Source organism: Etheostoma spectabile, chromosome 13, assembly GCF_008692095.1.
Source record: "Etheostoma spectabile isolate EspeVRDwgs_2016 chromosome 13, UIUC_Espe_1.0, whole genome shotgun sequence".
Taxonomy (NCBI): Eukaryota; Metazoa; Chordata; class Actinopteri; order Perciformes; family Percidae; genus Etheostoma; species Etheostoma spectabile.
The window spans coordinates 21,218,561-21,242,553 of NC_045745.1; the positions used below are offsets into that span (position 1 = coordinate 21,218,561).

At 38.2% G+C, this 23,993-nt stretch overlaps 3 protein-coding genes and 1 long non-coding RNA gene across 7 annotated transcripts in view; 2 read left to right on the plus strand and 2 right to left on the minus strand.

The window, feature by feature from the left end:
- Positions 1 to 69: 69 nt before the first annotated feature.
- Positions 70 to 3,663, minus strand: mettl27 (methyltransferase like 27). 2 transcript variants are annotated; one of them, XM_032533503.1, is made up of 6 exons: positions 3,426 to 3,663; positions 3,013 to 3,143; positions 2,603 to 2,731; positions 2,102 to 2,237; positions 1,772 to 1,864; positions 70 to 1,628 (listed from the first exon to the last, which is right to left on the minus strand). In XM_032533503.1, exons 1-6 carry the CDS (start codon positions 3,523 to 3,525, stop codon positions 1,420 to 1,422), a joined length of 798 nt encoding a protein of 265 aa, XP_032389394.1. In that variant the 5' UTR covers positions 3,526 to 3,663; the 3' UTR covers positions 70 to 1,419. The 2 variants fall into 2 exon arrangements, with proteins under 2 accessions (XP_032389394.1, XP_032389395.1); XM_032533504.1 differs by having other exon boundaries at positions 3,393 to 3,450.
- An 816-nt stretch (positions 3,664 to 4,479) lies between these two features.
- The window catches only part of nf2b (NF2, moesin-ezrin-radixin like (MERLIN) tumor suppressor b), a 20,519-nt gene continuing 1,005 nt past the window's right edge, over positions 4,480 to 23,993 (plus strand). Inside the window, exons 1-17 of one of the 2 annotated variants that reach the window (XR_004334668.1) lie at positions 4,480 to 4,569; positions 5,397 to 5,522; positions 5,913 to 6,035; positions 6,227 to 6,310; positions 6,721 to 6,789; positions 6,948 to 7,030; positions 7,188 to 7,263; positions 7,394 to 7,531; positions 7,914 to 7,988; positions 8,082 to 8,195; positions 8,353 to 8,475; positions 8,622 to 8,839; positions 9,024 to 9,126; positions 11,581 to 11,711; positions 11,793 to 11,961; positions 12,729 to 12,915; positions 18,427 to 18,431. Coding sequence is in view for 1 of the 2 variants with exons in the window: in XM_032533768.1 (XP_032389659.1) it covers positions 4,480 to 4,569; positions 5,397 to 5,522; positions 5,913 to 6,035; positions 6,227 to 6,310; positions 6,721 to 6,789; positions 6,948 to 7,030; positions 7,188 to 7,263; positions 7,394 to 7,531; positions 7,914 to 7,988; positions 8,082 to 8,195; positions 8,353 to 8,475; positions 8,622 to 8,839; positions 9,024 to 9,126; positions 11,581 to 11,711; positions 11,793 to 11,961; positions 12,729 to 12,782 (1,776 nt within the window). In the remaining variant the exon portion in view is untranslated. Of the gene's footprint in view, positions 4,570 to 5,396; positions 5,523 to 5,912; positions 6,036 to 6,226; positions 6,311 to 6,720; positions 6,790 to 6,947; positions 7,031 to 7,187; positions 7,264 to 7,393; positions 7,532 to 7,913; positions 7,989 to 8,081; positions 8,196 to 8,352; positions 8,476 to 8,621; positions 8,840 to 9,023; positions 9,127 to 11,580; positions 11,712 to 11,792; positions 11,962 to 12,728; positions 14,027 to 18,426; positions 18,432 to 23,993 lie in introns of those variants that run through there. The other variant, XM_032533768.1, reaches the window with a different exon arrangement.
- On the minus strand, positions 14,008 to 14,840 carry LOC116700503 (uncharacterized). The gene is made up of 2 exons (XR_004334670.1): positions 14,721 to 14,840; positions 14,008 to 14,337 (listed from the first exon to the last, which is right to left on the minus strand). It is a non-coding gene; the product is annotated as an uncharacterized LOC116700503 (long non-coding RNA).
- The window catches only part of LOC116700501 (complement C1q-like protein 2), an 8,436-nt gene continuing 543 nt past the window's right edge, over positions 16,101 to 23,993 (plus strand). The window contains exons 1-4 of one of the 2 annotated variants that reach the window (XR_004334669.1): positions 16,101 to 16,412; positions 16,640 to 16,723; positions 18,448 to 18,549; positions 18,637 to 18,792. Coding sequence is in view for 1 of the 2 variants with exons in the window: in XM_032533769.1 (XP_032389660.1) it covers positions 16,172 to 16,412; positions 16,640 to 16,723; positions 18,448 to 18,549; positions 18,637 to 18,662 (453 nt within the window). In the remaining variant the exon portion in view is untranslated. The remainder of the gene's footprint in view (positions 16,413 to 16,639; positions 16,724 to 18,447; positions 18,550 to 18,636; positions 18,793 to 23,993) is intronic. The other variant, XM_032533769.1, reaches the window with a different exon arrangement.

Genomic DNA, 23,993 nt, shown 5'->3' on the forward strand with positions numbered 1-23,993 from the left:
ATAAGTAATAAAGTACCATATTTTAGCTTATTTTCCATCCTTACTTTGAATTAATACCATTGCATTTAGTGAATTCATGTACTGTACATGTATGTCCTCATTGGATGAGTTCTATAGCCATGGAAAACTCCACTTTTGCACATAAAAAGTTACTTTTTAGATTTCGCTCACTATGAAATGTGATTTTATGTTTATTTTGTTGTACATATATTAATGACAGATATTTGTATGTTTACTTTTCAATAAATTACTATAATTTGATTGGGCAAGCCAGTCTTTTTTACTAATATAAATATATTGAAAAACATGCTAACATGTCATACATCATAAGCTGAAAAGAGCCTTTAAAGGAAACAACATCCTCCTGGACTTTCAGCCTTGGCTATTCAAATGTACAGGTCAAACAGGTTTGACAGAGAATGTGTTTACCGCAGAGGTGTGCAGGGTTAGAGGAGGGAGGCGCAGTGTGTTTGTACAACATTCAAATTCAGTTTCAGTGAATCATGTTTTGGGAACATGTGTTATTTGGGTTTTTCTTATTCAAATGTGCAACAGCATCATTGGCTAGTCATAATTTAATAATGCCAGTTGTCCAAAATGCACAAGTCTAACTTTAGAGAAGACTTTGTGTAGATACATGAACTAAACCTGTAAAATTTTTTTTGCATACAATTGAAAGGGAGAGAATACAAAAAATTAGTAATACATGAATAAAACTACACTGAAGTAAGCCAAAATATTTAAATTAAGTTCAGTGGGCTTTAACAATATTTGGCTGTACAGCACCAGGAGACCACTTGAAAAACACTGCCATCCTTTGGTCAGTGGTGCACTCAAACACACCAGACCTTGTCAGATCAAAATAAATTGACTCTTCATCCCTCCATATTATGCAGGTTATGTTTTAATGTTTAAAATTTGACTACAAATATATTCAAGACCTTTTCAAATAGCAACAGCTTTTTATGTAATTGAAATGTATTATACACCACCAGCACATTCATCAACAATCACAGGTGTATTTTTCTTGCAAGTCTGTAAGTAACATTGTAATCTCAACCATCTTCTTTTGACAGCCCTATGCCCAGATACTGTATATGTGTATACACACACACACAGTCTATATAGTATATTAACAAACACAGCACCTCCATTTTCTTTGTGCATTACACTCAAAAATAAGGATTTTGTATGCATACTGTTTAGAGAGTGCTTTATTTCACCACTTTTCCTGTTTGAACATTAATGTGAATCAAAGCCTCACTGACATTTGTGCTGCCTGACCTGTGATGCTGTTCATTTAAAAAGGAACACTTGTGTTATTGTGAGTAAAGTGAGTTATTTGAATATTTTGTATCTTCTTGAGTTGTTTTGTACTTTTGCTGCTGTGACGTTGCATCTACATTGATGTGCAACGTGCTATAGTTTTAGTTTCTTATAGAGGTACACGGCACCAGCTATGTATCCATCCTCCTGCTGTGACACCGCTCTCTCCCAGTCTTCCACCTCAGCCACCTCTACACAAGTCCAGAGCCCTTCGTCCTCCATCTGCTTGAGCTCACGCTCCAGGGCGGCTTTGTATTCCACATTGTCATGGTTACTTCTGGTTGTCATGCAAATGTAGCCACCTAGTGGAAACAGGTGAGAGTGCAGTGGTGTTTTTGAGTGATTCAAACAGTACACTATACTAAAGTGAGGAGATACTTCTTTTCAACAAAGAATCTGAACTGCAGTTGAGGAAGCATAAAGCCCAAAAAATATATATTCTCACCTGGTTTGGTGGACTCGCACAACTCTCTGACGACACGAACCGGGACATGACCAACACTCAGTGCTCCAACGATCATAACCACATCAAACAAACCTGCACGAGGAAGTAGAGGGGAAAGGTGACAGAGTGAAGAAGATAAGAGAGTTTAGAGTACTATAATAACACTAATGATTAATACTAGTTAATAACCATAATATCATGGATGAGAAGAGGTTGTTTTTTTTTAAAATAAGTTTATTAAATTTGCTAACCCACCCCAATGGAGGATCGCTTACTGAATCACAGTGGTGAATGTGTAAAAAATTGAAATAATTGAAACAATTAAATTACCCCACTGGACAGGCAGCGGCCCCTCTCCCAGCAAGGACTGTTTCAGGTCCTGGTACAACCCACTTTCTCTGGCCAACTTCAACATAGCCTCGCTTCCATCGATGCCCATAAAATGTCCAAATCCATGTCTTTTCATCTGTAAAGAGACACTTTTGGTTGTTTATCGGTCTTACTGCTCAATTCAAATGAACATGGAAACTGAATACTAAAAACTGATAGGATTTGTACCGCTTTAAAAACACAAGAGCAAGAAGGGAAAGGTTTTAAATAAAGGTTTGCATCTAAACAAGTTCATATTTGCAAGGAGAGACTAGATTAACTGGAAATACTTTACAACACAAACATCCCATTTTAGAGAAAATAGAAAAAAGGCTTCGTTAAATATTAAATTATGTATTACTGCATCAAGACTAAAATTTAGCAGTTGCTCCTTTTGATTCTATTTTCCTATGACCAGAATCCCATAAGTGCAGAATTTTGTTCTCCATTTTGTGAGTTTACCTGTTTGGCCACCAGTCCTGTACCACAGGCCACATCCAACACTACAGCTGCTTCACGATCACTGCTGAAATGGGAGGAGATGATGTTTGCTGCCAGACTTGGTGCACGGTAGTCCAGAACAGCCACATCCTACTCAAACAATTTTTAGCATTAAAAAGAAGGTGAACATGAGCACAGTAAAGCTAAATTAGGTTAAATATATATAAATAAACATATTTAAAAAGATAAACAGATAGCCACATAATGATATGATAAGACTGCATTATTTTGCTTGTTTAGCAATAATGCATGTTCTACTTGATTTCTGCACATTAACATCATTTAAAATACATTTCCTATAACTTAACTGGGCAAATCAAATACTGCAAATACTTTACTGATTTTGTTTGATTTGACTTCAGTTATCTAACCTGATCATAGTTCTCTGCCCAGGAGTTGTAGAAGTTGACTTTTTCTACTGATGTGGTGCTTTCATGAGCTGATAAGATCGCCGCTTTTACACTTTCAAATGTGTTAGTGACAGCCTCCATTATGTACAAACCTGTTCAAAGAAAGAAAGAACGAGACAAAACAGTCAAGTGAGGGTAGTAAGAACAGATATCAGAACTAGGCAATCCTCACAGTTTTAAATTGCAAAAGAACAAGAGCCATGCAGTTTGAACATCTGTTCAGCCACTGTGGAAACAAACGTCAAAGGTCAAGAAAACGTTTTTGCCTGTAAGTTTGACAGCGTATTGAGAAGTATAAGCTACATCAGATGGCTTTAACATCATCCAATAAATGAACCTACATATATAGTCACAGTGATGACAGGTAGGCCTACCTGGAAATGGTTGTTCTGATTGTGTCAAGCGTTTCCCATGGGTGTTTCCTAACGATCCAATGGACCAGGAAGCAATTATAGTATGTGGTTTATGGTACATATTTCCCTCAGTAAAGACTGTCAGGGTAAAGAAAGCTTATGGCACATTTTTGTTTTTGCCAAACATTTTTTACTCTTTATCTGTCTGTACGTTATTTTACCTTCATGTTTAATGTTATTTTTTTCAAGCAGTAGCCAGACATATTATTTTGCACCAAAGGTTCCTATAAGCGCATCTCAGCGTCCCTTCTGGTGCATTCACTGCCACAAACCGCCTGTAAATCATATATTTCCGACAACCAGTGAATGCGCCATTCACGCGTGCAGATGCGCAGTAGCGTTATCCCAGGCTGCTATTCGTGTTCCCACCTGTAGAGTGGGAGTCAAAACAAATCTTCTGGAAAGTCCTAGTGATGTTTAGCTCGTAGCTGCCGATAACGTTAGCAGAGTTGTATCCTTAGTGATAGTTGAACTAACCCTAATTAGCTACAAAGTAAATTCGATACAGTTTGATACATTTAATTATGGAGATCTCTCAAAAGTTTCGCTCTTTGTGCAACTTGTTTTGGCCCGTTTTCGTAGCATAGCTATCTAGCTGGAAAGCTAACTCTGTCTAGTAGTATCAACGTTAGCTTAGCATTGCACTTCTGAGCCTTGTTGGACGGCAGAAGTTTGAAACGTTACTCGCTGGTAATGGGCCTCTTCTATATTCTATCTGCATGTTGTATTTAACAAAGAAGTAACTGATATTCTATCTGTAAAACCGCTTGAAACATCGTCTGATAGCTAATTTCCAGATCTCAAAACACTTAACGTTAGTTACAGTAGCTGTCAGAACGATGGCTTGAATCACTCCAAAAGTTTAAAAGTGTATATTACAATAAAATGATTTATTTTATTTACTAGGTGCATTCTTCTTATCACTTGTAAAATGTCATGTTTTGTCCTGAAAATGCCTACTGTTGAAATACTTGTGTTCTTTTCCACAAGTGTCTTTCACACCAAAACCCCAAAAATGTCTATCCTTGGATTGAAGAAGAAACAGCCAAAGACTTTTAAAGTCAAAGTTATCACTATGGATGCAGAAATGGAGTTCAGCTGTGAGGTATGGATTTATTCAGAAAATCTTTAAGCCTAAAGGGATGCTTTTATCTATATATCTATCTGTATGGATGAGTGATCCATGTCTAGGTCAATGCTTAACTATATATTGTATGAATGCATTTGTATGTGTATCCCCTGTTGGCACACATGAAATTAACCATCTCAGACTTATGGACAAGCTCACTGAAGAATAGCCTACAATATTCTTGCATATCAAATAGTATATGTTTTGCTGTAATATGTAGACTTTTCAGATGCCTTATGTATCAGTTTAGAAGTTCCAGCACCTTGCTGTACTCTTAGAAAGAATGAGACAAGAATTCCCCTGCATTTACATATATAACCATTATTTTTTGGCATCTAAGACACATACCTACTGAAAAATGTCATACAACATCAGTCAGGGTTTTCTCCAGGAAATGATCTAGCAGATGTAAGCTACCCAGTTCCTGCCACATCCCGTGTTGTGATTACCGTAATTTAGCTAGAACATGACAGTTAAATTGATAGCCAAACTTTGTTAAATATGTGACATTGTGTGAAATTGGGCCCCTGCATTTTTCTCGATAAAGTGTATTAGTGTTTTATTATGTTAGTGAAGGTGGCCCACCTCACCTATAAAATACTAAAGAAACCCACACAAATCAAGATTTCACCATAAAGATTAAAGTGATGTTCTGTTCTATACAAAATAGAATGAGTTATTAGTTTAAATTTGTGTTGCTTTTAACAGTACAGAAATGGGTATAGAACAGCATCTGCAAACCAACACATTTGCTTTCAGCATCTTAACTCACTGCTCTCTTTATCACTCACTGTTTGTCTCAGGTTAAGTGGAAAGGTAAAGACCTGTTTGACCTGGTGTCTCGCACCGTTGGTTTGAGGGAGACCTGGTTCTTCGGACTCAGGTACACAGTAAAGGACACCTACGCCTGGCTGAAACCAGAGAAACGGGTGAGTGAAGGAGTGAACCTGTGAAGGTTAAACTGGCTAATGAGGATTCCAGAAACACATACCTTGAGCATTATGCTAGATGCCATGTGGTTAAAATGTTTGGACAGTGCCGATGATTTGTACAGTATGTGTTCCAAAACATTTTACAATGTGAGGCTAACCTGGTTTGCAGGGCTGCAATTTACAAAAGAATGTCATTATTGATTATTCAAATAGTTGATGATTTAGAAGTCAAACAATTAAGCAATTCATTCCCTAATTGTTTAGTGTGTTTCTATTAACTAATTACACAGACACTGATCATGCCATGACATTCAGCCTTTAGTGATTGTCTGGTATAATAACTTTGTTATTGTGCCCTTTTCTTCTACTGTTTATGTGTTCACCAAGGTCTTGGACCAGGAGGTTCCCAAGGACTCTCCCATAACATTTCATTTCCTGGCAAAATTCTTCCCAGAAAAAGTAGAAGAAGAGCTGGTCCAAGAGATAACTCAGCACCTCTTCTTCTTACAAGTAATATAACCAATAACATTTCTTGTAAAATAACAATCGGCCTAATCATTTTTGAACATACACATTTTTAGTGTTGGTTTTATTTATTTTATATGTAGGTAGAATAATTCATCTTCATGTTTTAGAAACCTGAATAGAAATATTTACTTGGTTCAATACATGCACATACATGTCTTCAAATTATTGTATAGGTGAAAAAACAGATATTGGATGAAGAGATATTCTGTTCCCCTGAAGCATCTGTTCTTTTGGCATCATATGCTGTCCAGGCCAAGGTAAGAACGCTATGCAAGGTCCCTTACGATCATTTACTGCACCTACAGTATGCTTGTCCTACCTGTATCTCAAAACACACTGTCCATTAAAGTCCACCTATGCAGTTGCTTTATGCGAATACACTTTAAAATAAAATGTTTTGATCAGTTTTATGCGAAGAAGCCTATGGGGAACTTTCATGAGGCCAACAAGTATAAAATAAATGTCTCCCTTTTGGGTTCTGATTTTTTTCTTTGAAAGAAGATACAGGGCAACATATTTCAATAACATATATGTGATGGAGCAAAAAAATCTGTATTTTATTTACAGTTAGTTAAGTTTTGCTAATTAACGCAACAGTAATGTCAACATTTCTTTTTTTCTCTTTTTTTGTCGTTTGCTACTGTCTCCCCCTCAATCTCAATTACAGTATGGAGACTATGACCCAAACTTTCATAAGCCAGGCTTCCTGGCACAAGATGAGCTTTTGCCAAAAAGAGTAAGTGCACAGTACTATTTGCATATTTGACTCTTGTTCACTAATCTATAATTGTCTTTTTGGTGTGCTTTCTTGTTACAGATGTTAACCAATAATTGTGTGCTTAGTGTGTGCATGCAGAATATAATGTTTTTCCTGTGATCCTGTGTCTGTCCCAGGTTTTGATGCAGTACCAAATGACAGCTGACATGTGGGAAGAGAAGATCACAGCTTGGTACGCAGAGCACAGAGGCATCGCCAGGTAGGACTGACCCAGGAGGGCTTTTGAAATACAGCGTGTAAAGAGAAATTAACCCCTTTACAAAAGGTGTAGTCCTAGATTCTGTACTTGAAGTGTTATTAATGTATAATGCATTGATATGCCTTTCATTTCCTCATTTGTACATTGCCCCATTCAGGGATGAGGCTGAGATGGAATACTTAAAAATTGCTCAGGACCTTGAGATGTACGGTGTCAGCTACTTTGCCATTACTGTGAGTTTAAATGACTCTGCCTTAATGTTACGTCCATTTATGAAACTTTTTGATGGTAATTTGACAAATGCAACCTTAATCATTATTGTCATGTTGGTTTATGTGCCTGGATTGCATGTCACAATGACAGCAAAATAAGAGGGACACAGACCTGTTACTTGGAGTGGATGCTCAGGGTCTTCACATCTACAGCCCCAACAGCAAACTCAACCCTAACAAATCCTTTCCTTGGAGCGGCATCCGCAACATCTCTTACAGCGAAAAGGAGGTAAATGCAAGCAGTTGACTTTTTTTCAGTCAGGACATTCTGCATTTTTTTTTACAAACCCTGTCACTTTGGAAGAAGTGGAAAATGGGTGTAATATCTCTTGGCATTAACTTTTTTATTTTTTAGTTAAACTGGATGTATTCCACATCCAAAACTATTTTGTTATGAAAGTATGCTTGAATATTTTGGTTTTTACTTTAGAAGCAATATAGTGTGAAAGACAATACAACTGTCAATGCATAAAGCTGTTCATGAAACCTACAAAAGTTCAGTACATGATTTTCACTTTAACCAGTTAGCTGAACTGTTGTAAAGGCATCAAAGCTGGGCTATCTGACAGTAGTGCAGGAGAACTGAGATTTTTAACTTTCCCATGTTGCAGTTTACAATCAAACCCCTGGATAAGAAGAAAGATGTTTTCAAATTCTACTCATCTCAACTGCGTGTCAACAAGCTGGTTGGTTTACCTCTTTTAACATGTAAATGTTCAACTATAACAAACTTAGAAGTTTGACAGTTAAGATTATGTTTGTATTTCTTGTGTCTTTAGATCCTACAGTTGTGCATTGGTAACCATGATCTGTTCATGAGGAGGAGGAAGGTGGACTCTATTGAAGTGCAACAGATGAAGGCTCAAGCAAAAGAGGAAAAGGCCCGCAAGAAGGTCAGCACTCTCTCAGTTCCACTGGAGCAATTCGAATAACACATTAGACTTGATTTTCACTTTGCATACAGTACATATGGAAACTACAGTCATATTTATCATCAATGATCATGGTTCATTTTATTAGCTTTAATTAAGAATCTTGGCCTCTATTTAGATGGAGCGTCAAATCCTGGCACGGGAAAAACAGATGAGAGAGGAAGCGGAACGGGCAAAAGAAGAGATGGAACGAAGACTTTTCCAGCTGCAGGACGAGGCACGACTGGCTAACGAGGCACTGGTGAGAGCTTCATCTTTGTCATTAGATCGTTTTTTGAATTTTCCAGACTTTTGGATGAGCTCTTGTTTTGGCAAGAAGCTTTACATTCCCGTTGTTAATTGCATAACTTCACAGAGCCTTGAAATGTTACAATGCATTTTCTCCAGCTGCGATCCGAGGAGACAGCGGACCTGCTGGCAGAGAAGGCCCAGATTGCTGAGGAGGAGGCCAAGCTGTTGGCCCACAAGGCGGCAGAAGCTGAGCAGGACAGGCAGAGGTTCGAGGTCACCGCCATGAAGACCAAGGAGGAGAAAAGACTGATGGAGCAGAAGATGAGGGAGGCAGAGCAGCTTGCTGTCAAACTGGTGGAGCAGTCTGAGAGAAGGTCTAGAACCGTCTTTACTAGTGTTGCCTAAAGCATTTGTTTTAGTTCATTATTATTTTACTTAGAGCTTTTCTTTAATACATGACATTTTTATCTTATTACGATACATCTTATTACATGTAAATAGTATTAACACTATTACTGTCTTCCATCACACTTGAACTAACAAAACCTCTGGATCCAGGTTAAAGGAGGCAGATCACCTGAAACAGGACCTGACTGAGGCAAAGGATGCTGAGCGGAGAGCCAAACAGAAGCTGCTGGAGATCACAAAAACAACATACCCTGTACGGTGATGATGATGATGCTGATGTTTATGTGCTATTTGTGTCGCCTTTGTTATTTCTTTTTGTGGATCAATGCAGCTTTCTTGTGTTAAGGTTTTTATTAAATATCTCTGAAATATAAATTGAATATCTCTGAAAAAAACTGTAACAAAATGGTTACAGTGCAGTCATTGTAAATAGCTAAAGCAATTAAAAGCGCTCTAAGGGATGTTGCACGTTTTTTAGGTTACAACATTTGTTGTCACATACAGCAAACATCTTCTGACTATCTGCGAGCTGCCTGTCCCCTTAACACACTGTAAAAAGTGCGGTCTCTGTAGACAGCCCAGGGTCTACAAACGGCAACAAAAACAAACTGTGCCCACCTGCACCACCAAACACAACAGTCTTTCAGCGTCCAATAACCACCAAGAAGGATTTGGGCCGGTTAGTGCGTGGAAGCACAGAAGGGAGGGACAGGGGACAACGGGATGAGGAGGAGGGAGAGGCGAGCTAGTCTTGTTTCGTTTAAAAATACTTTGAACTTCAACAAAAAATGCTGTTACCCAACATCGCTTACAGCAACTTTAATCACCTAAGGCCTGTACTATGAATCAAGATCAACGTGCCCTGGATTTCTAACTGGATTTCACCTAACCTAACAACCGCGGTCCCGCATAACCTGTGTCATGACGGTGGTTACCAACAAGTTCAATCAACCCAGGGTTTCCCAATCCAGAGACGTGCGCGTTCACATAAAAGAGGTGGTGTTGGTGCAGCATGACCTATTGCAAACATCTACCAGAGCCACATATTTTACATCAGAAGAGCAAACTATAATTCAACATAAATTTGAAGAACACAAACATGATTTTACAGGCAAAACGCAATACATTCGCTGCTTCTTAAAACAGGAAGGAAAGCTGGCAAAAAAGCCGATGCTGTAAATGCAAACGCTTCTCCATCAGTCAGGCACAAGATCTGACCATAATTACAGTTGTGCTTTCCATGAACTGTCGTTGCTTTAGCCTTTTATTTCAGTTGCAACCCTGGCAATGGGAAGCGGAAGAGCAAATAAAAAATGTAAAAACATAATTCAAACCTATGTGCTCATTGGCTACACACGACTCAAGAAGCTGACCTATGCGAAGTCCCGTAGGCTAAACTCACTCAGCCAACATTTGGATATGTTTTATATTTATTAATTTAAGGGTGTATTCGCCTTCACCAAACCCACCAGACTCCATTTAAATAATCAGTACTTTTATCATCGTAAAACACAAATAGCCTATAAGTAATTCCCTCTGCTTAAAATTGATATCTTTCATAAGATACCCATCGGGGAATGTTAACAGGGTTGTCAGTCTCTTAACGTTTTAACTTTTATGAGCCCACCTCGCTCGCTTGCTCTCTCTCTCTCTCTCTCTCTCTCTCTCTGTCTCTTACTTTCTTTCTCCGCGCACCGAGGTCCAGCTGTTTTTTTAAGAACGGTGACGCCGTTAACAATCGAGTATTGATTGGTTAGTAGGCGATGCATCTACACGGGTTGATCCCTGATCTCCAACATAACCTGCTCCCGACCAGGTTAGGTGTTCAGCATAAGTTACCACGGTGATTTAAGCCAGTAACAAGTAATCCACCATCATGATTCAGAAAACCCTGGGTTGAATCTGATGTTACCTCGTTAACACCAAATCTTGCTTCGTAGTACAAGCCTCTGCTGTGCTTTACTTCTACTGAACAGAAACAGTTTGGCCAGAGAGCATGTATCACCAACTGTTTTGAAGTGTTTAATTATGTGTTGAATTTAGTTGAATAGTAATAGTTTGCTTTCATTTCGTGTTTACGCTCGGAATAACAGCTGTCAAAAAGTAGTTACAGGACTATACAAATGTTTAATGTGCATCCTGGGCCGCCTACACCTGGTCCAGAACGCTGACGCATGGCTGTTGACCAGGTCCAGCAGGATGTCCCACATCACTCCCATTTATTCTTGTTACATTTACAGGTCACACAGGTCTTCTAACCAAGGATTACTGTGGTTCCTCGCACTCGTTTGAAAACCAAAGGTCCAACGTCACCGCTCCTTTGAAGTGGTGGCTCCAACTCTGTAGAATGCCCTTCCTATTGTCTTAGGTTCTGTTGTCTCGTCAAAGCTCATAAAAAGCAGCTAAAGTCTCACTTGTTTAAACTCGCTTTTGTTCATGTTTATAACTTTGGGTTTTTAAGTTTTTTTTAAATCTTTAATTTCCATTGGTATTTTATTTATTTTTCACTTGCTCATTTACTGTTTGGGTCTAACTGTATTTTAACAATTTTTATCATATGAATCACTTTGTGACTTTGTCTGTAAAAGCTGCTGTGTCAAATAAACTTATTATAATATTATATTAAGTTAAAAACTTTAAATTGTTGCCATTGTTTGTCAACAGTTAGTGTAACTACCTGGTTGACATCTGTTTGCATGTCTTCCAGCTCATAGCAGCCTACTCTACTCCCCCTGCTCCTCCTGAAGCAGCCGACTTTGCCTATGAGTCAGCATCTACGCGCCTCGACTTCAAGGACTCTGACATGAAAAGGCTGTCTATGGAGATTGAGAGAGAAAGGTGAGTTCAAATTGCCTGCAACACTTTAGAAAGACAATTCAGATCTGCTTGTGTTTAATATCTTGTCATGCATTAATGCAGGCTGGAGTACATGGAGAAGAGTAAACATCTGCAGGACCAGCTGAAGGAGCTGAAGACAGAGATCGAGTCTCTGAAGCTGGAAGAGCAGCAGCAACAGGCGGGCGTCTACAGCCTCCGCAATGAGGCGAGGGCCTACGTCCAGGAGCCTGTCTACATATCTCACAGCAACGTACGTATGATCACTTCATATCATCTTCTTCTTTGTATTATTACTACTAACATTATTAGTTTTACTGATGATTGGTTACGTGTCAGAATGTCTAATAGAGGGAATAAACCAGTAAATCCAGCTAATACTGTGAAGTGTTTACCCTCTGTTTATAATAATGGGCTTGTGTGTATAGTGGAAATACAGTTCCCTTTATGCTTTGCCTCGCATTGCCAGACCTATCTCCACAGCAGTGGTTTACACACAAGCCCATTATTAAGGAGATAGCCACGCCCACTGATTTGCATTTAAGAACTGGAAATAGAGGGAAATAAATAAATGTGGCATAAGGAAATAAGTCTATTGAAATAAATAAATGTGGACCTATGAATCAAAAGTACCATGACATAATTAAAAGTAAAACCTAATATATAATAATATGAATTAATAATGTAAATTCTATATTTTTTAACTAATTGATTAATTTGTATATGAATATTTACATTTATTTAATTCATTCATTTATTTATGTATTTATTCATTTATTTTATACAGCGAAAAATGGCATTCAATACAATAAACAGGTATTTTGTGAGTCAAAAGAGCTAACCGTTCAAATGGTTCCTGATTTGTTGTGGGATGATTTAAGATTTGGAGCATGTGAAACATGGTAGTATTAATTGCATCAGTATTAATATTTACATAATTGCACACATACTTCTTATCTCTGAGTTTCTAATTGCACCACAAATGCACTTTCTTTGTTCTGATTTCTGCCTTTTTTGCAGCGAAACTCAGCATACATGTCTCAGTCTCAGATGGCCTTCTTTGAGGAAGTGTGATCCTAGTCCTGCAAGTTGGGGAAGGAGGGCACCAGCTGTTGTGACTCAGTGCTTTCTCAAAATATTTGATTCATTTTTTACCTGGCTGAAACTAACAGACGGGCATTCACATACACCATGACTGTGTGCTTTGGTAAGACTTTAGCCACTTTTTGGCTGCCTGCACAGGTTGTCATGCTAGATTGTACCACCTGCTACACTACAGCACCTTCCACACTTCTTTTATATAAAATGAACACATTCATGTGTGTATCTAACACTGATTCAGGACATGGTGCTGAGGATTGATGTGAATGAGTAGCTGATGTTTTAAGGGATATTTAGCTCTAAGATGGTCAGATATAATAATGTAACCAAATGACAAGTTATACATTATTGCCCTAACATGTTGGTACAGAGATTGAGGTTAACATTTGACACAAAACGGCTTTAGCAAAGTTCCTGCATTGGATGTAATTAGGTACATTTTCTTCTCAAGCTGGGGAAAATTCTTAAAAGTTATACATATAAAAATAGATTTAGGAAATATGGTCATTTTCTTTCAAACCAGCAAAGTGTTTCCTAAACTTGTGAAAATAGTAAATAAAAAGCCCAAATTTCTGATTATACATTATGTATGTATTCATGTACACTACAAATACACTAAAGACAACTCTCAATGTGAAATTGGCATTGTGATCTAACACATAAAAGTAATTTCAACTCAGAAAAATCTAAATCTGACCAGCAGATATGTGTAGGGACAGTGCCTAGATGTGACGCTCCATAACAATGTTAAATGCAGTGTTTGATCTTTCTATTGGTCTTTCACTTGTGTTTGTTTGCTGTTTCTGCTACTTGGTTCATGGACTGCCTCTATTATTAACAGCACACAAGTGCCTTTATTGTTTCATCATGGTAGTAATGTAGTATACAGTGACAAGGTTGAGCTCTGCCATTTCAAGTTTTTATATTTTGTATTCTAGACTGTTGATGTGCCTTGAACTTTTTTTTACTATTTTGATTTGAGTTGCTAAGGTTTTATTTGGTATCATTGTGCTCATGCGTCTCAGCATTAGGTGTACTTTAAGTTGGGGGGTTGATGTCATACCCTGAATTGTTTGCAGAATAGTAGATTCATGACCTTCTTGTTTTCTTTTACAGCATGTTCCTCAGCTCATGCATTTCTCAGGGTTAGTGTTGGAGACAATCACTGCTGGTAGAATGTAATTGTTTTTTCCCTGAGATAAACAGTATGGCATCCATTAATGTTTACCTTTTTAAACAAGCTGTTTTCATTTAACTTGGTTAAGTCTAGTAGTAATTCACACTGTAAAGATTTTTGACAACAGCGTGTGCACTGCATTTCACAAATCTAGGTGTGGGTTCACTGAGTGGATTTTTATTCCATTACACTCCTCATTACATCCTCAAAAAGGGACAGGCTGGATACCAAACATACAGCCAGAAATTCTGCGTGTTAGTTTATTTGGACCGATCTTTTAGACTGTCACTATAATAGACCGAACAGTGACAAATCATTTGTTCTTTATTGCCCTTCATGAGTAAGGCTAACCTACCCTGGAAATCCAGAGTTCTTGCGAGAGCACCATTTGAATTTGCTCAGCAAGTTACTCTGGCATTGAGTAATGCTGCTCATTAACTATAGCCGAGCTGCACCAATCACATCGGTGTATCTGATATAGACGGGCCAGAGGCGAGCTAAACAGATGACAACAGTTTAATCTACCAGTTAGCTCCACTGGTAGCTAAGCGTATGGGGCTCTGGATACGTCACCCTGTGTGTTGTTGTGATTGGTCGTAGTGTTATCCAATTGCGTGCAGTGAGATTTTCAAATGCACGCGTGGTTCCGCCCCTCGAGATGGGCGCCTTTCATTACTCAATGCCAGACCCTTAATCTTTCAGATTTGGGTCTGGATGTCCAGGCTAAGGCTAACCTTGGTCTTGTGTAAATGGTATTGTGTAATATGTCAAGTGGAAGTGTTCTTTTTTTCATCAATGCATTGCTTAAGTGCTTTAATTTGCATCATTGACCTTATTTATTTGTGCTATAAATCCTTAAATAACATCGCCATTCATGTTTTTTGAGGTCTGTAAAAATAGTTACATTTTTGGTTATTTTAGAATGGGATTTTCTAGACTAATTCGAGTCCAGTGTTAAGAAATGATGTTCAGCCAAAACTATATTGTGCCCTAGGGCAGTGGTTCCCAAACCTTTTCACATAAAGGACCCCTAAACGAGTACAAATGACCACAAAATAGACCATAGCCCCAACTGATAATATTTTTGCTTTTAGATGTATTATTATAGAAAGTGTATGAAAGCAATAACCACAATAGTCATATTCTGTCATTGCATTAGGAATTTTATTAATAATAACCTATTCCCCTTTTTGCTGGGGACACCATGGCCCCTGGACCCCACTTTGTAACCACTGCCGTAGAACATGCCTTAAAATTGAAGTGACAAAATGTTATAATTTCACTTGCACCTCAAAGTTGTGTCAATATTTTATCAAGTTATTTTGTGTATATTATTTCATTACATTAACAGTGATCATATACTAATTTGCTTCATGTTTGTGCAGACATTAGGAGTTGTTTCATAGATAATAATTTAATCATTCTTGCCTCCTAATGTGTCAGTGAAAGGCAGTATGTTACACTACACCCCATCAGGTTCTCACAATCTTCTAATTTTCCTATTTTAATAATGGATCATTCTTAGAAATTCAGATCTGCATATGCATTAAAATATACATTCTGATGGACAATCTGATTGGCTGATGTTATATCAATGTATCTGTATGTATAATAAAATCCAGTCCAGCAATATTGGCATTTTAACAAAATGCCATGTGAGTCAGATTCTATGCCATAGGACATTTAAAATGATATTTCACTGTAGTGCAGTTAATATATGAATTGCCACCCTGATATTTCAGGATAACTCTGATATTTTGAAACACATGTTATCATTTAGGACTAAAAACGTATTTTAGTGGAGGTAACAAATATACACTCCAGTCTGTCAGTTTCACAGGTTTTTGCAAATCAAGCAAACTCATTTGTAACTGAAATGACATGAGTTTGCTATTTGTACTATTCTGTGGGGATCAAATGTAGCTAATTATCACAACATCCAGCTTTACAACCAACTCAATTCAAAATGAGACAGTGTCATAGTAAAAGTGTTCCACCAGCCTGTAGCAGCTTGTATTTTCTCACCATCACAGAGCTCACACTGAATCGTCTGAGGCCTTGAATCAAGCTATCAAACTAAAACATTTGTTGTTTTTCCCATTCGTTCAGCCAGCGGAAGTTTGGAGACTATATATGACAGGCCAACTCTACCACTGTACCTTTTGTGAAGACGTGTAACTGGACAATGAGGGCTGTTCTTGGTTTGCTGCTGTTACTGCTTGGTCTGTGTGGGTCAGGGGGAGGCCTCGTCGAGGTGGGTGAGATCAACGAGGTTCAGGAGACAGCTCCAAGAGATGCAGTTGAGGAAAAAACCGAGCAGAGCACAAAGCCAACCACCCCTGACATCTGGGCAGAGGTTAGAGCGCTGAGAGACATGGTGGTGGAGCTCAAGGTGTATGTGGATATACTGAAGAGAGAGAATTCTGGTAAAGACTGGTTACATTTCCTCAGTTGAGTGTTGATAATGTCCTGTAAGTGTTAGACTTGGTTGAATTGTGTAATCTTTTCATGAACATTTATAATACTTTCTAGTAAATTTTTAGAATTACTTCAACAAATAAGCTGAGGCTCAAGTTGCTGTAAAGAGTATAATTTGTTGTGCATGTTAACAATCTGCTCTGCTCTGAAGTTCACTGTCTTCCATTAACTCAAGACTTGCAGACCAGACTGAGCAGCACTGAGAGGGAACTTCTTGTTGGCAAGTCCAGGATTGACCAGCTGGAGAGAGAAAATACAGGTGATAAAGTGTGTCAATGCACTGATGCACTTACTGTGAGTTCCAGAATAAAATCAATAAATGCAAATGAATAATTCATTTGCATTTATTGAAAAATATAAAAGAGCTCATTGTGTCAGTTAAACTGTTCAAGAAATGAATTTGTTTCACAAAAAAATCAAACCTCTGTTTTTCAGTCCAAGCCACAGAACTGTTATCTTTGGAAACTAGACTGACAGCCACCGAGAACAAAACAAGTGACCTAGAAAAAGAGAATGCAGGTATTTCACTGAACATGATGGTTTTATACGTTTTATGGTTTGTTATTTTCTATGCTATTGTTACATGGGAGATATCATGAAAACTTTATAGTGCTTCTGCACATACATTTGGGTGCCTACAAGCCCACAAACTGAGAAACCTGACAACCCAGTCAGTTTTTTGTGGGCTGCCTCAGATAACATTGGATTCAAAAGCCAGTCAGATTTGTCTCTCCATCTTATGTCACATAAAGGCTTATTAGAATACACCGCCCCCCCTCTGTCTGAGCATCTCCTCCCACGGCTTGAGATCTACCTTTGCAAACATAGACCGTTAACGGTCTATGTTTGCAATACAGTTTAAGACAGTATAAGAAAAACAATGTGTTTTTAAAAACATTAAAGGGAACCTTTGGTATTTTTCAACATGGACCCTGTTTTCTCATGTTTTGGTGCCTAATTGACTAATGGGGACAACATTTTTTGAAAAAGGTCCAGTTTAGAACGAGAGCCCCATAGTTTGCAGCCACAAAACAGTCTGCAATCTAATCCTATGGAGCAAATGCGCCTCATTAACTCCAACACAAAAAACTTTTCCCGGCAATCTTCTCTCCAACTCTCACACTACGCTGTGTTACAGCAACAAGTCACCTCTTGCGATTACAGAATGAGACTACCATTTGAGTGAGACATGTTAGCCACAGTAACAAGCAGACTGGATCAAGCAAAAGGTACATAAAAACGGCTTATTTTTCTGAACAGTGTTTTCCATAAAAGTTGTCAGTCACTTATAATAACAATCTGAGCCTGTCCGTGGCCATAACGAGCCCTTTTTAGTGGAAGTACATTGACAGTTTTGCCCTATAGGATTACATTGCAGCCCATTTCGTGGCTGCAGGCTACAAGGCTCTCGCTCAGTACTGTACGTTTTACTTCACTACATTAATCTGACAGCTTTAGTTAGTAGTTACTTTACAAATTAAGATTTTTCCACACAAAACACATGTAGTAATAAAATATGATGTTAAAGTACCCAAAAATATATTAGCCTGCAAGTCCGTCTTAAATTATCCGATTAAACAGTGTCAAGTTGACTGACAGAACTGTGGATTTTTCTACCATAAGTGATTTTACTTTCTTTACTTTAGGTACATTTTCCTTATGGTACTTGCATACTTTTACTTAAGTAACATTTTCAATGCAGGACTTTTAGTGGATCTGAATACTTCTGCTACCATTTGTTGTGCATGTTAACAGCCTGCTCTGCTCTGAAAGGCCCTGTCTTTGCATTAACAGACTTGCAGACCAGACTGAGCAGCACTGAGAGGGAACTTCTCGTTAGCAAGTCAAGAATTTAACAGCTGGAGAGAGAAAATGTTGATGATTCTAACTTAGTCACACAGACAGACGCGCTTGCACGGACACACACACTAATGACATTTACTTTCGTTTTGTCAGAGAAAGTAAAGGTGGCCTTTTACATGGCTCTGACTGATGCAGGATATGTTGGATCACACAACACAGACACCACACTGAAATACCGCAAGGTCTTCACCAACATCGGCAATGCTTACGATCCAGCTACAGGTAATGTACTGCAGGTCACATGAACATGTGTTATGTACATCTACATAAATCCATTACTGTTTTTCATTTTATACTCTTACTCTTTAGGTTTCTTCACAGCACCAGTCAAAGGGGTCTGCTATCTCCAGTTTACTGTGCGGTAATCACACAGGTCTTATGGGTGTATATGTGTACAAAAACAACCAGAAGATCATTTTTACTGATGAAATAATGGAAAAAGCGAGTGTTGAGCATGTAACTAACTTTGTTGACTTGGAGCTAATTGCACAAGCTACTGATGTGGCTTGTTGATGTGGTTATTTGTATCATCAATTCACCAGGTGAATTGATGATACAAATAACCACATCACCTTTCATTGGCTCCCTTCTATTCCCACTGAGGATGTTATTTAGACTGCTGTGCCATAGATTTGTCACAAAAACGGTTATTGGCTACGTTGAGTCTTTAGAACTGCTGATATATCTCTGCACCACTGGCTCCAAAACTAATGTATGTACATTTACTGCATGTGTCAAATAATCTGATTCTGAATCTGACTTTCATCTTGTGTCATCACAAGGAAATAATATTCAAATAAATCAAACACTCATTAAAGTTGTGTTTGTAAATAAACAAAGTTTATGTTCTACAAGTAGTGGAAGTAATAAGATCCTTTACTCAGAGTGGATATATGTAACCTTCAGTTGGACAAAAGTTGTAGTGTTTTTGCTACAGCTGCTGTTGTAAACATATTTTCTTTACAGTGTTGTATTTCCCACTGTATATTACTGAGTTAGCGTTACCGGGTGGTTATATAGTTGCAATGAATATTTTTCTCAGACAGAAAATCATTCATTTACAAGAGAATAATAAGAGAATACGTTACAGATGTATTGTTGCATTTCATGTGTTGCATGTGGTAACTTGGCCTTCTTTGGATGTATCGTGAGGTAAACCGGGTATCACTGTTGCTGTAGTTTTGCGTGGCAGACCATCCACAGGCTGCGGAGCGTAGGAGGGTCTTGCTCCTCCACACTCCACTAAAGCGCCGGACGGAGCCACTGCACTAGTCATGGGAGAGAAAACTCACATTGAACAGATAGTCTAGCTAGCTGTCTCAGTTTACCCTGCAGAGATCTGAGAAGCAGTTAGTCCTTAGTTTAAATTCCCCCCCCCAAAAAAGAAAGCGGAAGGAAACGGAAATCAGCGAAATTGCATGCATTCGGTGGATTATGCTACGGCAAACGGAAGAATCCCAGAAGTGGAACGTCAAGGATGTAGACTACTGTCACTGTGCCACAAGCCAAAGCATTAGGTGATTGCTGTAGCAACCAATGTATAAAAATGTAGATTTATGTAGCACATTTCATGAAACCCAATGATCCTTTACACAAGTACAGGGGGACAAGGTAAAAGAAAATAGTAGACCAACACAAACACACACTAAAAGGAAGGGGGACTTCTGACGTACAACCACATGGTGCAATCTAAAGTTATTTTAATAAATGTTATGTCAAAATCTGTGACCCATCAGAATCTGTGCCCTGCAGCGCTGTCTATTTGCTGTAAATGATTTTGTGACTTTGCGGGAAAAATCGGATCCAGCAGGGCATTAATAAAACCTATGTAAAAATAGTTATTTTCATTGTAAGTCTCGTTTCCACTTACAGATCATTTATGATCATTAGATGAAAACTTATTTTCAGAAACATTCCAAAGTTACGTATAGTCACTTTAAGTAAAAATACCATTACATTCATGTACAAATACTTCATTACAAGTTGAATTTCTGCATTTAAAAATCTTACTCAGGCAAAGAAACATATTTAAATGTAAAAAATAATTTACTGCAGCTGATACATTTAATATAGTATGATACAGGAGAGGATTAGGGCCTCATGTAGAAAATGTATTTGATTTCTGAGTTTAAAGTCAGCCGATCTCATAATTCAGACTTTATTCTTTACTCATAACTCAATATATTTTTCAAGAGTAACAGGAAAATACCGCCCTCCAGTGACAGATGTTTGGCACCACAACAAATTGTTAGAATAGACATCTTGAACAAAATGAACAAAGATGTATTTCTCATTTAGAGTTAATATTGGAGATTTCATTCAATCATCAACTTTTAGCCAAACTAAAAATCTGTTTCCATAAATAGTAAACATGCTTTATGTATTTAAATGAAACAACAAAAAGCAACAGGAGAGATAAACCTCCATCAAAACGTCACAATCTTTTACACCCGCATTTGGATCTGCATCCAAAGAAATCTAAAAAGTATTTTTTCATGTTTCATTTTTTCATGTTTTTAATAACCAGGAATTAATTTGATATCAAAGTGAAGTCCAATCTATAAAAAGTTATCTAAAGTAAACGTAACCAACATACTGTATGATCAACAATCTAAACAAAACCTTTACAATGTGATCCATTAAAATGCCTCAGGGGGGTTTATGCCTTATATCTACTAAGAGTGACTGTATGATTATCTGACCCTGAACTTTGACCCCATAGTTCACCGGTCTGAAGGAGCTTATATTGTCCAAACTCAGTTAAAGTATTTTAGATTAACACCAGAGGGCTCAAGAGAACACATTAACTTTCTCTTGGCTTCAGTGATTTAACACCAAATAATTTATAAGATAGGAAGTCAAAATCAATTATTTAAAAGACTCACAATGTTGTAACGGAGGATAGTTCTTATATCAATCTATAATATATCAGAGAGAAAGAGATAAGTAGTGAGACTGTTGACTCCCTTCACTCAATTTAACCAGATAACCCTCAGTCACACTCAAGGTCCCAGCATTAGGATAATTGTGTTTCTCTAACTGTTTGTGTGTGTATTAATGAACACGGTGTATGCACAGCTGTGACTACATGAGATGGTGTCATAGTAAAAGTGTTCCACCAGCCTGTAGCAGCTTGTATTTTCTCACCATCACAGAGCCACATGAATCGTCTGAGGCCTTGAATAAGCTACACAAAAAACATTTGTGTTTTTTCCATTCGTTCAGCCAGCGGAAGTTTGGAGACTATATGACAGGCCAACTCTACCACTGTACCTTTTGTGAAGACGTGTAACTGGACAATGAGGGCGTGTTCTTGGTTTGCTGCGTTACTGCTTGGTCTGTGTGGGTCAGGGGCTCAGAGGGAGGAGGGAGGCCTCGTCGAGGTGGGTGAGATAACGAGGTTCAGGAGACAGCTCCAAGAGATGCAGTTGAGGAAAAAAACGAGCAGAGCACAAAGCCAACCACCCTGAATCTGGGCAGAGGTTAGAGCGCTGAGAGACATGGTGGTGGAGCCCAAGGTGTATGTGGATATACATGAAGAGAGAGAGAATTCTGGTAAAGACTGGTTACATTTCCTCAGTTGGTGTTGATAATGTCCTGTAAGTGTTAGACTTGGGAATTGTGAATCTTTTCATGAACATTTATAATACTTTCTAGTAAATTTTTAGAATTACTTCAAAAAAAAGTGAGGCTCAAGTTGCTGTAAAGAGTATAATTGTTGTGCATGTTAACAATTGCTCTGCTCTGAAGTTCACTGTCTTCCATTAACTCAAGACTTGCAGACCAGACTGAGCAGCACTGAGAGGGAACTTCTTGTTGGCAAGTCCAGGATTGACCAGCTGGAGAGAGAAAATACGGTGATAAAGTGTGTCAATGCACTGATGCACTTACTGTGAGTTCCAGAATAAAATCAAAAATGCAAATGATAATTCATTTGCATTTATTGAAAAATATAAAAGAGCTCATTGTGTCAGTTAAACTGTTCAAGAAATGAATTTGTTTCACAAAAAAATCAAACCTCTGTTTTTCAGTCCAGCCACAGAACTGTTATCTTTGGAAACTGAACTGACAGCCACCGAGAACAAAACAAGTGACCTAGAAAAAGAGAATGCAGGTATTTCACTGAACATGATGGTTTTATACGTTTTATGGTTTGTTATTTTCTATGCTATTGTTACATGGGAATATCATGAAAACTTTATAGTGCTTCTGCACATACATTTGGGTGCCTACAAGCCCACAAACTGAGAAACCTGACAACCCAGGCAGTTTTTTGTGGGCTGCCTCAGATAACATTGGATTCAAAAGCCAGTCAGATTTGTCTCTCATCTTATGTCACATAAAGGCTTATTAGAATACACCGCCCCCCCCCCTGTCTGAGCATCTCCTCCCACGGCTTGAGATCTACCTTTGCAAACATAGACCTTAACGGTCTATGTTTGCAATACAGTTTAAGACAGTATAAGAAAAACAATGTGTTTTTAAAAACATAAAGGGAACCTTTGGTATTTTTCAACATGGACCCTGTTTTCTCATGTTTTGGTGCTAATTGACTAATGGGGACAACATTTTTTGAAAAAGGTCCAGTTTAGAACGAGAGCCCCATAGTTTGCAGCCACAAAACAGTCTGCAACTAATCCTATGGAGCAAATGCGCTCATTAACTCCAACACAAAAAACTTTTCCCGGCAATCTTCTCTCAACTCTCACACTACGCTGTGTACAGCAACAAGTCACCTCTTGCGATTACAGAATGAGACTACCATTTGAGTGAGACATGTTAGCCACAGTAACAAGCAGACTGGATCAAGCAAAAGGTACATAAAAACGGCTATTTTTTCTGAACAGTGTTTTCCATAAAATTGTCAGTCACTTATAATAACAATCTGAGCCTGTCCGTGGCCATAACGAGCCCTTTTATGGAAGTACATTGACAGTTTTGCCCTATAGGATTACATTGCAGCCCATTTCGTGGCTGCAGGCTACAAGGCTCTCGCTCAGTACTGTACGTTTTACTTCACTACATTAATCTGACAGCTTTAGTAGTAGGTTACTTTACAAATTAAGATTTTTCCACACAAAACACATGTAGTAATAAAATATGATGTTAAAGTACCCAAAATATTTGCCTGCAAGTCCGTCTTAAATTACCATTAAACAGTGTCAAGTTGACTGACAGAACTGTGGATTTTTCTACCATAAGTGATTTTACTTTCTTACTTTAGGTACATTTTCTTATGGTACTTGCATACTTTACTTAAGTAACATTTTCAATGCAGGACTTTTAGTGGCTGAATACTTCTGCTACCATTTGTTGTGCATGTTACAGCTGCTCTGCTCTGAAAGGCCCTGTCTTGCATTACAGACTTGCAGACCAGACTGAGCAGCACTGAGAGGGAACTTCTCGTTAGCAATTCAAGAATTGAACAGCTGGAGAGAGAAAGTGCAGGTGATGAACTTCTTATCCACAACACACACACACACACACACATACACATGACCTGTTAAGTTCAATGACATACATAAATTATGTTTTTTTTTGTGTGTTGACAGAGAAACCAAAGGTGGCCTTTTACACAGCTCTGACTGATGCAGGATATGTTGGACCACACAACACAGACACCACACTGAAATACAGCAAGGTCTTCACCAACATCGGCAATGCTT